Source organism: Buteo buteo, chromosome 15 (assembly GCF_964188355.1).
Source record: "Buteo buteo chromosome 15, bButBut1.hap1.1, whole genome shotgun sequence".
NCBI lineage: Eukaryota > Metazoa > Chordata > Aves > Accipitriformes > Accipitridae > Buteo > Buteo buteo.
In genome coordinates, this window is record NC_134185.1 from 25,909,625 (window position 1) to 25,926,140 (window position 16,516).

The 16,516-nt window shown below is 43.3% G+C and overlaps 1 protein-coding gene across 1 annotated transcript; it reads left to right on the plus strand.

Annotated features, from left to right (window-relative positions):
- Positions 1-4,570: 4,570 nt before the first annotated feature.
- On the plus strand, positions 4,571-16,127 carry CD164 (CD164 molecule). The gene is made up of 6 exons (XM_075046826.1): positions 4,571-4,788; positions 7,535-7,618; positions 8,658-8,729; positions 10,718-10,891; positions 12,017-12,097; positions 13,053-16,127. Exons 1-6 carry the CDS (start codon positions 4,668-4,670, stop codon positions 13,211-13,213), a joined length of 693 nt encoding a protein of 230 aa, XP_074902927.1. The 5' UTR covers positions 4,571-4,667; the 3' UTR covers positions 13,214-16,127.
- Positions 16,128-16,516: the final 389 nt, after the last annotated feature.

Sequence of the window (16,516 nt, forward strand, 5' to 3'; positions counted from 1 at the left end):
CCTCCGACACTGTGAGAGAAGAAGCACCGGTCCGGGTCATCAGGGTGCAGTGAGAGCCGGAGGATGGGTCAGTGGGGCCCAAGGCCAGGCGTGGGCAGGGCTGCAACACCCGGGGGGTTGCAGCTCAGGCGGGGGCCAGATGCAAGCGCCTCAGCCTAAAAGCATCTACCGAGAAAATGTTGGGGAGCTCCTGCTGAGGTTCCTTCTCTCGAAAAGCTCCCAGGCCGGCCAAGGCATCTTCTATCAGCCAGCCAGCCTTGAGCACACAGCTAAACTCCCAGGAGCAAGGGGCGTGCTCCAGCCCTGGCGCTGGCCAGAGCCCGCTGCTGTATTACACCATTGCCAACAGAAAAATGCACGTTACAAATACGGTAAATGGATGTGCTGTTGAAGGAAGACTCCGTCTAACCATTAGTCTTATTTTTCTTTGGTTAGCTAAACCAGCCTGACCTCGTTCTGTCGTTGGTCCCAGCTGTGCAGGCGAAATGTTTGTTCCTTCTGCCTCATCCCACCTCTACCTGTTGCCGTCCATTCTTCGTCTCAAGACATCTCTCTTTGGCTCGCCTTAGGCTAAAAGCATTGGCCTGTACCACTATCTCTAGCAGAGCTAAGAAAGATCTTGTAGCATTATTACATCCTCACTGCCACTCTGCATATATATTTTTACCTGTTCCTTATGCTAAAAGCAGCCTTTCCCCCCAATCCCGGTGGCGCTGAGCGAGTGCCTGTACCACAGCACGTGTGAGGGGACACCAGACACAGCTCCGCCGTGCCTGCCTCAGGCAAGCGCGTTGTACGGGGCAGGTGCCCATGTCCTCACCCAGAACTTCTGCTGGGGACAGACACGCGGGCACCTTAAATGCACACCTAGGTGTCATACAGCACGGCACGCACAACCCCGTATGTGCCTTGGGGCCGCATCCAGCCCCACCTCTACAGCGGGATTTACTACCATACCTGTCTCACAAACGCAAGGATTAACTAAGGTTACGAAGCTCTGAGCACAGGAGTCGATGCATTATTTCTGAATGATTACAAAGGCGGCGAATGGCACTAGAATCCAATAATGCATCATTATGTAATGGTATGAAATACCCCCAAACCTCTTTGGATGGTGTAGTTTCCTTGTTAAAACACCCACTATGTATTTACACTTCACGCACACTTCTCTTTCCACACAGGTGAAATGACAATTTGGAAATGAGAACAAATGTTTACAAATTGAACTAAATATATGTTCCCTTCAGCTTATCTACTAAATTATTTTTTTTCATTTATTGTTACCACCCCAAACTGCGGTACGCTCCTCCGGAACTTCTTCAAAAGCCCTGTTATCACATCTTGCCAAACACCAATTGATACAACGCAGTCTGCTGTGAATCTTGGGCATTTACTACATTTAAGATGTGCTTCCTTAAAATGGACATCTGCAGACCCTGAGGTTTTACCCATTTTTGCCAAGGACTTTACATAGATTTCCAGTAATGTGGTGCTTGGAATTCCTTATAGATTCAAAAGAGAGGTAAATGCCTTACTAACCACTAAGTATATAACAGCGCAATGAAAAATTAATACAGTGATGAATGTGATATTTTAAATCCAACAACAACAACCCAGACTGCCATGATCCTGCTGACTGTATGCTACAACAAAGTCCCAAGATGCTGACTTTAAGAAAAAACACACAAACCACATTTATCATTCAGCTGGATTCCCACCAGCCCCCAGGGTTACATGATAGACGTGTTTTCACTTGCTTGTGGAGATGTGCTGTAGCTGTAGTTCTTGCCCCGCTGGTAATCTTAGTTGTTTTATTACATACTTCATTTTCTCCCCATTTTTCCATATATATATACACACACACACACACTGATTAGAGTCCTGTCTTTTATCAGTCACATTTAACATATGTCCTATTTGTTTTCCTTCTCAAAAGGAGAGATTTTTAGTATATAGCCCCCACAAAATGCAGATTGCAGCAACAATGACGCTTCATGTGTCCAGCACATCAACTGAACTGCCACTGCATCCCTCATAAAACACTACAGTAACTGCTGAAGATATATTTAATATCATAACCCACAAGAACTGCAAAAAGGAAAACCTGAGTTCAAATAATGGCACATGTCTGGTGAAATCACAAGAGATCCTGGGAATCAAGCCCTGATCCCAGTAGGAGACCCTTCTCCCAGAAGGACATAAAAATCTCTGCAGGCATGGCCAGGAGGGATGAGTGGAAGCCATAGGAAACTCCCATATTCAATGCTCACTGCAGTTTCCGTTACGTTGCAATATCTATTTATGCTGCCCTTCAATTTATTTTACATGCTGCTTATTCAAAGTTAGAACAGAAACACAGTATTTTAAAAATGAATATGAAAATTATTTCTTCTCATTAAAAAGCCAGCAACTTTAATCATACTGCAGGAACAACTGACCTATGGTAAAAAGTAGAATGCAGAATGAAAGATAACTAAAGTAAGTGTGTGACTTCAGTCACCTTAACACTTTTCAGAACTAAATTCGGATGTCACTGACATTTACATCCAATAAAACGTGTTTGGTCATTTCACTGCAGCTGCTACGCGGTTCCTGTTCATATCGCGAAATTGATTCTCTGCTGTTTTCTTTGCAGCCCTTTTTTAAAATTTTCACTCTAAGACTTCTTTGCAGGAAGGCAAAGCATTAGCAATCCTGCCCACTAGCAGAAGCACCACAACATGTGATGGTACAGAAGCTTGTCAGAAAGCTCTATACCCAAATTATGTATTACCAACAGTCCTACAGACCTTTCCAGAGCTCACACAGTAGTCATGATAGGTAGCTTGCCTTAAAGTTTCTGAGTTTTTATTGGTCTCTTGGCTCTTGGCACTAAAACACCTTCAGGAAAGAAAGTAAAATGGAGGATTAAGCTGGGGATTTATTTGGTGGTTTCCTCTTTACTGCCCAAGTCCAGCTCACACTTAGGAGAAACAGGGGAGAATTGTCCTGATTATAACTCTTCTCTTTCATCTGTCCTTTCATTCTGATGGTGCCTTTCTCAAATCACAACCATACTAAAATTTGCTTTATAGCTCTAGCTTGGCTCTCCTTTATTACAAGCAGGCATGAATGTTTGTCTTGGTTTCCCAACGTTTGCCTGTGTTGGCATTGCACAAAACGTTGAGGCAGATATACACAAACAAATTTTTATTTGCAGAGTCTGCTGTTGGTGATACACATTAACTCAAGCTGCCTTAGGGAAAAACAAAGGACAGAGAGAGACAGGGAATATGAGAGGCAGAGGGGGAACTCTCCCCAGTGGTCAGGAGGGAATACAACAATCATTTAGGTTGGAAAAGACCTTTAAGATCATTGAGTCCAACCGCAAACATAACACTGCCAAGTCCACCAAAACAAGTGATGGGATGACCAAACATCCTTCTCCAGGTGCTCTCTACAGTGCAGCTGGAGGTGACAATAGTGAAGATAAGGTTTAGAATTTTTACCACGTTTCCCTTCTAATAACACAGACGTTTTATCGTGGACCTACCCAAACTCCTAGCGTGTTGTTCCCCTGGTGATGCCATTAGCACTGACTGGAGGACAGTTGGACAACAATTTGCAAGTGTCGCATGCAGACTGGTAAGCTTCGTGTGTGATTATTACTGAGTAATATTTATCTAAACTAGTATTATGGCTAAGTTTTTTCAGGATAGAAAAAGGAGAGGGGGGAAGAGGCGAACCTCACACCAGTGGCAACCGCTCTGCGAGAGAAATCCACGGCAAAAAAAAAATGGAGCTTGGCGGGGGCCCAAGAGCTGGTGCCCGAGGTGCCGTGAGAGCAGAGCAAGGCGGGAGCAGTTCTGCCTCAGCAACTTCAGGGAGAGTCGCAGCACCTCAGACCACGATCTGCGAGCCAAGGGCGGGCTACCGAGTGGCGAGCAGCTGGTCCCCGGCATCCCCCAGCCCAGCGGAGCCCAGGCCCGGGCAACACGGACAACCGCAAACCCCTCTGCCATGAGCAACCTCGGCCTCATCCCGCCCTCACCCCCGCCGTCGGAGCGGCCGCAGGGCGCGGGCCGCCATTGCCGGCGGTCGTCCCGCAGGGGAGGGAGAGGCGCCACGCCGCGGCCGGCCCTCCCGGGGCGGCTACGGTCTGCCGGGTGGGACGGTGTCGCTCTCAGCCGCTCGGTTCGATCCCCCACAAGCGACCGTTCGCCCTGCCGGGGGAGCGGGAGAAAGCAATGGCCGCCAGCCGCCCCTCCCCCGCTCCTCCCCTCACAGACCGGCAGCCTGGGGGGGGCGGGGGGGGAGGCCCGCCGCGCCCCATCCCCGCCCTCTGCCTCGCCCGCAGCCAATGAGCGGCCGCCGCTCTGCGGACGCAGCGGGGGGGCGGGGCCTCCGCGGGGGTGGGGAGGCGGTCGGGCAGCGGGTGACGCGCGGGAAACGCTTCCCTCGGGGCGGCGGGGTCACGTGGGGAAGCAAGGCCGCGCCGCGGTGGGGACCGTTCCATGAGCCGGCCGGGGGGGGGGGGGGCGGGGCCAGCGAGGCGGCGCCGCCGCTCACGTTGACGCCGGGGGCGGGGCGACGGCGCCCAAGAGGGTTGGCGGAGTCAGGCGGAGCGGAGCGAAGGGAAGCGCCGCGCCGACGAGCGGGATCCGCTCACTCCTCGCCTCACCGCCGCCATGGGCCGGACAGCCGCGCTCCCCCTCACCGCTCTCTGCTTGGCCTGCCTCTGCGGGCTGGCCGCGGGGGCCGCGCAGGGCCGCTGGGCGCGCGCGGCCGGTGACGGCGCCGCGACCGTTGGTGAGTGCCTCGCGACAAACACCCCCCCACCCCCCCCACCCCCAACTCCCCTCAGTTGCTGACGGGGCAGCCCCTCCCCCTCCCGCGCTCGCGCCCCGCCCGTTGTCCGGCGTTATGAGGGGAGGGGGGAAGCGGGGTGGGCTCCGCGCAACGAGCTCGGTCCGGGCGGCCGACCGACCCTCCGACCGACCGACCCTCCGTTCTGCCGGGGCCGGGGAGGGGAGCAGAGCCGAGCCCGGCGGTACCGGGGGATCCGCCCTGCGTTCCCTCACAGCTCGGCCGCTTCCGCGAGGCGGCAGCGCCGCCGCCGATCGCCCTCAGCGCCTCGGCCGCAGCCCGCCGAGCTCCTCGCCCGCTTCTCTCTGGCTCCTTTCTTACTCGCTTTCGGTTTTCCCCTCGCTGCGGAGCGTTCGGTGTGAAATACGTTAGCGCGGTTTCACACCGCCTCCGGTATCCGACCCCCCCGTATGCAGCAAATGACTAGCAGCGGGGGGCTTTGTGTCCGGTAAAACGTCCGCGGCGCGTTCGTTTCTTGCGAACTTCGTCCAGGTTAGGTGCGCCAGCAGTGTTCTGTCACTGCTGCCGGTTGTTTGCTATCCTGATGATAGCCTCGTTATTTGTCCTGTGGGCTCGTCTAATCTTTCTGGCTCTGAGCTGTTTGCTAAAGTGTTTACGTGGCCAAGAACCACAAAATGTGCCACATGCTCCAAAAAAGCTAAGGAGAGAAGTTGGTTTGGAAGTAGCTTAATGTTCTCTGGCCGCATTGCGTAATGGCGCTGGGTGCACTTAAGTGTGAAGCTGTCCAGTAACCTCTGCTTCAGCCCTTCTAGATTTCCTCTTCAGCCCTACCACCGAGGACGTGATGTAGGCCAATATCGGGCACCCTATCGGAACCGCGAACTACTTGAGGACTGCCAAGAGCCAGAGATTAACAACCTCTCCGGTGCAGCGGGAGAGGGCAGTGTTGGTCCAGCAGGACATGCCTCTCTTAGTGTTTCTAGGTCTCCCCCTCAAGTGTAAGGGGAGTATCCGGATTTACCCTATGTAAGAGCCAGTACAACAGACGGGTTTTTATCTTGGGAGCAAACATGAGCTTGCCTGTGCTTAAGAGCTGAGTTCATGGTACCAGAGGCATTTTTTCAGTGAAGAGCAGGCATCTGCTGACAGGGAGAGCTGGGGAGCTTGCTGTTATCCCATATAAAGATCCTAAGTGAGCCCTTCACAGCAGGGGTAGCATTGGGAGAACATCTGACACCCCGCTGCTGATTCTGAAGTTAACAGCTCATTCTTGAAACCTTTTGCTGTGATAAAAACTTTCCTGATCCTTTACTCTTGTAAATCTGTTCTTCCCCCATGCTAGTTTGGGAAAGCTGTTTTGAAGGTTTGAAAGTCCTAGTGCACCTGGTATTAGCTGGGTGCACTAACTGTCCTCCTGTCTCCACAGATGTACTGTTCTGAATTTTCTATGTACCAGTGAGGAATTTATAAAAGTGAACGTTGTTCATTTGTCAGAAGTGAATGTTCTGCGTGCTGTGATTGTTCTTCAGATGTATACCGAGAATAATAAATTACTTTTTTTTTTTTCTGAAATCTTATCCAGAAACTGTCATATATCTCTTGCAGTGGTTTAAGTGCCTTATTTCTGAAGCGAACAGGGCAAGTCTGTTGCATACCTCATTGATGCAAACCGACAAAGGTGTTTTCATATCTTTTTACGTTTCTTGAAAATGAAGAAATAGTGCCAGTATTTCTAGCCTGATCCTACCATAACCGAGAGAAAGGCCAGGTGGGTTCGGCCTTAATTCAAATTATGAGAATACTGAAGTTAGTTCATGTATTTGTAGTTGTTATCCTGAGGTATAAATTACCATGCTGGTTGCCAAAGATCTGTGAATAGCAGTGATACCCTCACTAGGGAGCAGAGCAAAGTAAAAGGTCACCCAAAGGTGCCTGGAGTAGGTGGATATGATGTGAAATGTGCTGGAGAGTATGCACCGTAAGGAGTTGTGGGTGGTATGTGGGTTTTCTGAGCATGATGGCTGTATGAGTAAGTCTTAATTAAAACTAATGCAGTAAAATTGTAGATTAGGAGATCTTACTTGATCCAGATAGTGGATGTATTGTCATTGTGGTTTTAAGGCAACAATGTCTGTCTGAGATTGACATAAAAAAGCAGCTGGACTGGTTAGGTTACTGGCTTCTGCTGTGATCAAAATATGAATAGATTGACTTACTTTCTGCTCTCCTTTATATGCATTTGTATATGAAGTCCTCTAGGTTCTTGTCTTTTATTTACCATACTCTGGTTGCTTTCTACTGTAGGGTTATTTATAGCTGCCTGTACTACCTAAAGGAAAAATGTAATCAAAAGGATCAAGGCTCTTACCATCTGAGGCTTCGGTGAACTTCTGCAAAATTATTTTGGTGAACTTTCATAACTTCACTACAGTAGCGTATCCTCTTATCTGTTTAGTGAGAGGTTGCATGAGGCAAAATCTTGATGTACGTGTGGGGTCTGGTTTCGGAGTATGGGTAGTGTCTGGAGGGAAATGTATTTGTGTCTTGTCAAATGCATTACTAAGTTGCAGTGTTCAGTTGTAGTTAGTTCAGTGGGAAGGATTGTGCCTTAACCTAGGAGATGTACATATGGGAAGTCATGGATCTAAGAGTTGTTTCTGTGGGTGAAGTTGCTCTTTTGACAGTGGTAATTTTGTCCTAATCAATGCATTTCTGTGTTTTTTTTTAGGCATCTGTGAAAACCTTTCTAACTGCAGTTCGTGTATTGGTAATGACACAAATGTAGCAGGCTGCAAGTGGATCAAATGTGAAAGTAAGGAAGACTACACAGTGCAGATCCTTACTATGCCATGCAGAACCTTAAACTCAGCTAGACCTACTTCATCTATGTTAATGTTCATTACACAAATATATTGTTCTGTTTGATAACCTAATGAAGTATTAACTCATATCTGTTGTTAAGCTTTTCAAGTTCTTATGTGGAGACAGCTGAACATGTTCAAGATAATCCCAGATTTTTAAGGCTTCTGATTTAAATCTCTGCTGTTGATAAGCTAATGTTTTCCAAATGGTTCAGAATGTTTTTAGAACAAACTAGTCGCTTGTGTTTGCTGTAAAGGAGTCATGAGTGGATTCTGACATACAGGCACATCCCGGTGCTTCAGTCAGGGAACCTAATGAAAAGCTAATGAAAAGAATTTTGGATGTAACTTGTCTAGTACAAGAGTGTCCTTCAAGAAGCTCTCTTTTCTGAATTCTGCATGCGTTGTCTGTTGTCTGACCGACAGGCTCGTGCTGCAAACCCAAGAGATCTATGTAACTTCTTTGAGGGAGAGGTTGAAATCTGAGTCAAGGGAGAAGGGTGTGCAGGCAGAGAATAAGAAAATGATGTCTTCAACAATTTCAAGGTCGAGGACCTGTTTGAAAAGCTGGAACTAAGTTTTGCTTGCATGTAGAATTTTTTAAGACAGTTTTTTTATGATGCTACCATAGAGATGCAAAATATTTAACTTGAAAAATGCCACAAATAGTAGAAACGCTGTCTAATTTTATAGGCTGTGAAGAAAAAATAGCAAGCTATACTGTTACTGCAAAATGGTGCATAGCCATGTATAAGTACTGCCTAAGTATTGATGAGTGGTAGAGTAACTGTAGTGAAAGAAAATACTAAAACTTTTCTAATTTTCAATATAATACTGAAGTCCTGCATATTGAAGTGGCTTTAATGTTACCCTGGCCAGAAGATGGTGTTTAGCTTGTCCTTTGAACAGTTTATTAGTATTTAGGGACAACGTCTCAAACACTTTAAAGTTCTGCTGCTGTAAATATTCTTGCCTCTTCTTTTCCGACAGAATACATGTGTGTAAATGAAACAGAAGCAGATTCGAAGTATAGCAACTGTACAGTTGAAGAACAGTGTTCTTGTAAGTATTTAGATACTCAGCTTTCACATCGTTTAATGTGAAGCAGTTGTGTTTATAACTCCTTCATCTGCTGACCTGCTTCTACAATTTACATAAGTATGTGCAAGTATGTAAATAAGCCCTTTGCTTCCAGCTTAAACATATGATATGCGATACTAAAATACACAATTTTGTTGTGCATTCAGTTAACTGCTTACTGTTCCTGTTTCAAGAAGCCTGACGTTTTACTAGACACATGTCTCTGGCTACTGCCTTGGTTTCTTAGATTAAAATGGGTGACATTTCCTATTAGATATAGCATATCCAAGATTCACCTAAGTCCATTGCTTCATGTGAGATGCAGTAAACAGGAAAACCTTATGAACCTTCCAGTTTTAATTGTTAACTAGCCCGGCTCTTCATGCAGTCCTGAAGTGCAGGATCTGGGTTATAGAACTGCTTAAGGTAAATCCTTCATGCTGGGAGCATGCTCAGCTGTGTATCTGCTTCAGTCTTAGTAATTTGTGCCTACTGTGCAAAGCAGATTTGCAGGATATGAATAATTTAGATTAAATCTTGAATTTCACTTCTGTGAAAGCCCCCCAATTTTAGCTTTTCTGAAAGCTGAGAAGAAGTGGACTTTAAAAGAGGATTTTCTGGTTTTAAGATCTAGAACAGCAAATAAAAATTCTTAATACTCTTGTCTAGATGAGTTCAACAGTGCTGCTGTAGAGGCTGGCTCACACCAACAGAGATGAAGTTTCCATGCTGTTATGGGCTATCTCGAGGTGGTGGCAGCCAGTCCAAAATAATTCTGCTTGACTTGGACTTATGTGTTGGTTCTAAAATTGTAACAATCACCTCTTAATCAGGAGTATTAATGGTACCATTTTTCAGTGCTTTCTGAAGAAAGCATGCTGTGACAATGCCTTGTTCTATATTTAAGAGTAGAATTTTTACAATCTGTTCTTGTTGCACTTGTAGTGACATTATCAGGTTGTTGTGTTTTAGCTTCTGCATAGTCAAGGAAACTTAATTGTCACCTGTAGTAGAGGATCTTTGTTGGTGTGGAAGAACCCATATACCTTATCCGCTCTTACAGTGTCATGGCTCAGCACTACATTCAGGGATTGACGTGGAAAAATTGTTAAAGGTGGACCTAAACTGACTTGATGCAAGTAGGACCTGAGAGTATGTAGATTCTGATATATCCAACCCCTCTCTGTAGCAACAGTCGTCTCTGGTTTCCCACCATGCTGAATTGTTTCAAGATGTAAACAACCACATTTAAATGACCCTTAGTATTAAAGGCTTCTGGATATAATGGTATTTCAGCAGGAAGCCTGCTGATGTATCAGTGTATGATTAAGCAACAGTTTAGATAAGCTGTCTGTGCGATTAACTTGGTTAATACAGTAAGTTGCAGAAGGCTTCACAGTGGTTGGTTTTTTTTTTTACAGCACATGCTGAAGCTGAGAGCACCTACAACCAGCAACAGCTCTCAGAACAGAAAGCTTTAGCTAAACTTTCAGATTCTTGAGGATGTTTTGGTTTTCCCCTCATACTGCTTCAACTGTCTAACCACTGATTTCTAGTTGAACTTGATAGGTCAAGTTCAATTTAAGTTGCAGTGCGGTTGGGAAGCAGAATGGAATACCTAGTTTCCTGTTGTGTAAAGCATGCACGGTTTATGCTTGTACAATAGGACTCTTCTCCGTTCTGTTTGCTTTGAGGAATCTTGAGTTACTAGTTGAACACTGACTTGATTGGGCTGCCTGTGACAAGGTTTTTCATGTATTCGCTCATGCAACTTCTGCTTTTAGTGTGGTGGATTGAACATTCAACTGCTTTGTAATTTCAAACCAAAACTACGATAGAACTTGGTGTTATATGAATTCCCTAAAATTCAGCCTGCTGCTGTTCTGTTTTGTTTTGTGAGTTTTTTGGGTTTTTTTTTAAGTTAAATACTGTCATTAATCTCTTTAACGTAACTCTTTATTCTTTCATAGCTCCTACAGTTGTTCCTCTTTCCGGTGCTACGACACAGTCTTCCAATACTACCACACCACCTTCTAATACTACTATACCGTCTTCCAAGACTACCACAGCATCTTCCAATACTACCACACAGTCTTCCAATACTACCACAGCCAGTTCTGCTACCACAGCTCATACTACTATAGGTAATATAGTACCCCTGAACATAGAATGGCAGTAAACTAGGAACTGGTGAATAAAATAAAGGACAAGGGCTTTTTCTGTAGATCAATGTAGCAGCATGACTACTAAACATCTGATGTATGAAATACAGAAATGGTCTGGAGGTTTGGAAGAAGTGGATTTTATAAAAGTCTAACAGAAAATGCTTCTTTCCAATATAATTAAGAATTGGCTCAGTGGTACTTGTTTGAATTAGAGTAGTCATTTCCACTAATCATGAGTTCTTAGGAGTTTGGGGTGGTTTTTTTGTTGCCCAATTCCAAAATTTCTGTTCTTATGTGTGCTGCCTTCTTAACAGTGAAGTTCTCAAAAAAAAAAAAAAAAATCTTTAAAAGCATCTGCTGCTTAAGGGAGCTGGGAGGTAACAAGTTGGTACTTGATTAGGCTTAGGGCAGCCTAATGTACAGTAGGGTGATGTTTAGCTTTGAGTAAACCTACAAATGTTGGCACTTGTCCCAGGCACATAGTGGAATACTGATTAATTTTTAGTAATGCTAATGTGGGGGTGGTCAGAGACTTAGTGTTCTGACTTGATGGAAGGGCTTTCAGGAGACAGTCTAGCTACAGGTGAGTGTTTGCTTATTCCAATGATGTCATTCACAGTTAGTGTTTTGGGCACAAGGGGAGAAAGAGTATAGCAAAACTTCCTGTGTTTATCTCCTGTCCAGAGGTACTACATTAAGTACTTTTTTTAGTACAGTAAATACTGATTCTAATGGCTGTTGAATGAAAAAGTCCTTTGCCTTGGTGCAAATTCTCAGTTGTCTTGATTCTTGTTCAAATACTAGCATTTATATTGGTGCTTGAAAGAAAAGTGGTTTTGTGTGAAGGAAGAATGACTGTCTGATCTGTGGAGAACCTTGAAATATTTGGTTAACAATGGTACGCAAGTTTGAAAAAAATCCCTATTGCAGAAACTTGGCTTAATGCCACGCAGCTGAACATATAAATTGTGTGGGGTGCAGCCTGAGGTCAAAGCTTGTCCTTGTTTAAGCAAAACAAGACAAATCATTTACATAAGAACTTCAGTGCTTGTGAACTTTGCTCTTGAAGTTTATGGTATGCACATACTGTCTTCTCTCAAACAGCTAACATCACCAATGTAACTACACATGCTCCTCTACCTACAACTGCCATTACTTCAGCTACCACAACAACCAGTATTCCAGGTAACTGCTACTACTAGCGTAAATAAAGGATAAAATACTTAGAAATTAGTGTTGTTTTGTAAGTGTTATCTTGAAAGATAAGTGACAACATTAAAGTAGTGTCGGTATATCTGCTGTTGTCACTTCTAACTTCATGGCATGTCTAATTTTGTTAAGGTGATGTATGTATGTAGCAAGATAATACCCTGAGAAACAGCTAGTTGGTGAGATATTACAAGTCAGAAATGTGTTGGTCAAATGAAATCAGCTGGCAGCTTTTAATAGTGTGGCTGGAAGTCACTTGTTAACTCGCTTATCTTTGGGAGAAGGTATTTTGTTTTTCACTTGTAGCGTAATAATGGGATACCTATTAAAAAATAAATAAATCGAGCTACAGTGATGGGAATAAGCTGAAGTATTTTATTCCAGCACTAGTCCTGAATATGCTATTTCATTAAAAGCTTTCATGAAGTAAAGCTCTTTAAAACTAGCCTTCAGCAGATGGCTGTTACTTCCAGATATGTGTGTTGTGGCTTCAGCTGATTTCTTTAAGCATAACTCTTGGGGTAGAGTACAGTAGATGGAAGATAAGAATTTAATTTTAATTTAAGCAAAAACTGGAGCAAGCAGCAGAGATTGGAAAATGTATTTTGAATGTGAGCATATCAATAATACACTTCTATGTAAAGGAGGAAAGCTTTGGCTTTTTGAAGTACAAATAAAGTCCAGCTGCAACTTGCTCAGTATTGAGGTTCAGAGCAGTTTGCCTATAAATAGCTCTAGCCTTGTACAAACACTATTTAATCAGGATTTCAGTATCACTAATCTAAATGCAGCTGCTGATATGTCTTTTTTATTATTTTTTGTTTCCTTATTGGATGTTTTGAGTAATCTTAATACAAGGAAGCCAATACTAAAATCTGTAAAACTTTCGTGAGCTTTGTGCACTCACAAACTCTAATGTGGTGTTTAACAGGTACAAATGCTACTGTGACTCCTGCACCTTATCCACGCAAATCTACATTTGATGCTGCGAGTTTCATAGGTGGAATTGTCCTTGTTCTTGGTCTGCAGGCGGTTATTTTCTTTCTGTACAAGTTCTGCAAGTCGAAAGACCGAAACTATCACACACTTTAGGACCTGCCACTTCATAATGGACTAGCAGCCCAACACCTGTAGTTCACTGAACCAAAATATTTTCTGTTGCTCATGGAAGACAGCAGTTCATAATATCCTTTAAATCTCTAGAAGAAGACTTTAAAAGAATATTTTTGCAACATTATACTTGGCAAGAGATGATATGAATCTTTTCAACAGGATTACTTGCAATATGCTGCATGGGTTCTAATGGCTGTCTTATTTTCCTTTAGTGGCTGCTGCTGTGGGACTTTTTTTTGATATGCCAAATGTAGAGGTTCAGAGATTCTTACTCAGTGGCAACACTGTCTTGAATAGACAATCTCATGATGACTTATTGTGAAGGCTAATTTAATCAACATTTGATACAGTATCCCTTCAGTTTTATCAAGATGTGAATTATTGGTGACTGACTTCAGGGAGTGAAATACCATTTATACTAGCTTATGGCTCTTACAGTGTGCTGCTAGAAAGATGAACAAAATTGTAGAAGTAGATAATGTCTTAACAGAATAACATAACCCATAAATTTTTTTACACAAGGATAAAGGTTGCCTGATAAAATACTGCATTCCAAACAGAAATCCTATGCCCTTTCCAATTAATGTTGAGGGTGGAGAGGGAATGTAGGGGTAGTCCTTCTAAAGGAGAAATGAAGATTAGTGCCTTAAAAGACTAGAAAGCAGTAGGCTGCAAAAGCATCCCACCTATCTCAAAGATAATAAAACTCTTTAAGTACTAGCTTTATATAGGAGAATGGAATACATGTAACTTGAGCATTCCAGTTTAAAAACTTTTCGCACTAAATAACTGTCCCTTATTGACCTTGTTTGAGGGTGGAGGAGCATGGTACAGTAATGTTCAGCTACAGACAGAAGCTTTCAAGTTGCCTTTTGTTCTGGCCTACAAAGACCAACCATAAAACTAGTGATTAAAATTCAGTTCACTCCCTGTATAAAAAGGCAAAAATGTACATTTATACTTGAAATACTGGTGTTTGGGAAATCCTGAGGTTTTTCTTATTCAAATGGTTCTTAAACTTGTTGCAATTAATTTAGTGGTTGGGTGGTGGTTTTCTTTTTTACCCTCCTGTATGTCTGCTTGCTGAAGGAGCAGTTAAGGGTAGTTCAGAGGATCTGCCAATTTGATCCTAGTCAGGATTGCTGTAGTTTTTCTCCTCCCCTCTTCCTGGCATCAGGTTTATGTCACCCTGCAGTGAACTGGTTAAGGAAATCTATTTGGCTAAATAGTATCTTTTTTTTTTTCTTTGGCTGGGTCAGCCATGTGATATGAGTATCAAAGGTATGTCATCTCCAGTGTAGATTGACTTGAGCACCTGTGAAAGTAAACCCACAGGAAAAGTGGAAGTAAAGATAAATCAAGTGGTTGTAGCACATAATATGTAGCTTTTGGTGATATCCCTTGATCATCAATTTCAGGATAATCTGTAGTACTGTCCTACTAGCTCTGACTTGACTGGAATTTGGCACCCAATACAAAATGACAGCATTAATGCAGATAATAGTCATGGCAGTGGAACTTAAATATGAAGCAAATTAAGTGCACTTCAGTTAGTTAGAAACTTTGTGCACAGGTTTCTTCTAGTTTGAATGGCATTGTTTCTGTTGTGCTGCATAGAAAACTCAAATTGCTACAAAATATAGAAGTTAGTTACCAGTACTGTATCTTTGAGTTCGTTAGGATTTGGTTTTCTAAACAAAACTAAGACAATCAGCTCAGGTTTATTGAAACAGCAGAGTGAGCAGCCAGTTTCCAGCAACGGTATGTGTGTGGGTTAGATGGTATATCCTTGGCCTTATTGTGAAATCACTTAATCTGTCCTTTCCCTATCTATCTCAGAGCTATTTTATTACCTTTATTTGTTTAAAAAGATATCCATGAGCTTGTATTCTGTGCTTTGAAATGAGCAAAACACCCTTCTAAAGTGTGACAAAGTTCTCCTTCAGCTCAGCAAAGCAAACTGTATGCCTAGTATATAATTTTTTTGGCCTCAAAGGGCTGTCTTTTGGGAAACTTGCAGAAAAGTGCCACAGAACATGTCATAGCATGGCAGACATAGCCACAAAAAAAACTTGTTGCTCTGTAAAATGTTGCTAAAACGCTTATTCATGAGCTATGCTGGTCCCGATTTAGGTTGCTGATAAACTATGCTGGTAAAGCAAACTAAAAATAATTTTTGAAGTGCCTTAAAGTTGCTTAATCTTTTGCCTCAAATTTTGTTTAAAAAGGTGGAAGGGATACCTTGCCTTAGTTACTAAATTTTTCTTGGTGCCAGCATTTGCTACTTTCTGAGACCTTAGGAAACCCAGGATCTCTGACACATACAGCTGCCAATCTGAAAAACTCAAGCTTGTACTGTATCAATTTAGTCATGTTCTGGAAGGCCTGCACTACGAACTGCTTGCTCATTAGGCTTGCCAACAAGGTGTAATCCACAATTTACAGAGTTGTGGCTTGGATTGTTTCCCTTTCAGTTGTTTGGGGGGAGGGGAGGCTGGGTTATACATCTTCACCATGTGCTTGGCTGCCTCACTATCGAAAGTAATTACTTCCTTGTGAAATGGCGGTATTGGCTGATGTGTGCTGTGTACTAGCAGAAAACCTGAAGTAACAACTTGCAGTTTTTCTCAGCCTTGTGTTTTGAAGTGGAAGGTAGCTCATAGATCTGTAGTTGTATTTGCTCCTAAATCAGTTTTAGGCACTGAACTGTAGTGACTTTTCAAGTTATCTGGCTTTTTCTTGAAGCCAACTTGTGCAAATATCAAGCTGTTATCTTATGAATGTTCTCTGCAAGTGTTGCTGTAAAAGTTTGTATTTTGTCTTCAGTGGAAGAAAACTGAAACAGTTGTAATCGCAAAACCAAATTGATAAATAAAAAATCTGTTGAATGAAATTTTACTTGTAAACTTTCTTTAATGTGAGCAATCCCAGAGGGAACTGTCTGCTGACTGTCTGGAGGTAAGAGCTGTTTTCCATAGGAATTAAGAAACTGTAGGGAAAGCAGGAGTATGAAAGGTTTGAAGAGTTAAGTTAGCTTTCCTAAATACCAAATGCTAAGTCAATACCGTATGGTGCAACATGAAAAAGATACTGCTCTGAGCCTTATTTGTTTCCTGATTGCATGAGAAAGAGGAGGATATTTGCTAGGAAATAACTGTCAGTATCCTTGAACAAGAGAACAGAGGGTGTGCAATGCTATAGTTGCAGACTGACTAAAATGATAACCAGCTCCAAGTGAAGTAACCTCAGAAGTTTCACATCATGACCTTGATGCTTTTGTGA

What these genes read in the sequence shown, in the direction of transcription:
- CD164 (XM_075046826.1), top strand. Translation starts at nt 4,668, where the DNA reads ATGGGCCGGACAGCCGCGCTCCCCCTCACCGCTCTCTGCTTGGCCTGC. An exon ending in TGACGGCGCCGCGACCGTTG is followed by an intron (nt 4,789 to 7,534) that starts GTGAGTGCCTCG and finishes GTTTTTTTTTAG; the next exon opens with GCATCTGTGAAAACCTTTCT. An exon ending in CACAGCTCATACTACTATAG is followed by an intron (nt 10,892 to 12,016) that starts GTAATATAGTAC and finishes TCTCTCAAACAG; the next exon opens with CTAACATCACCAATGTAACT.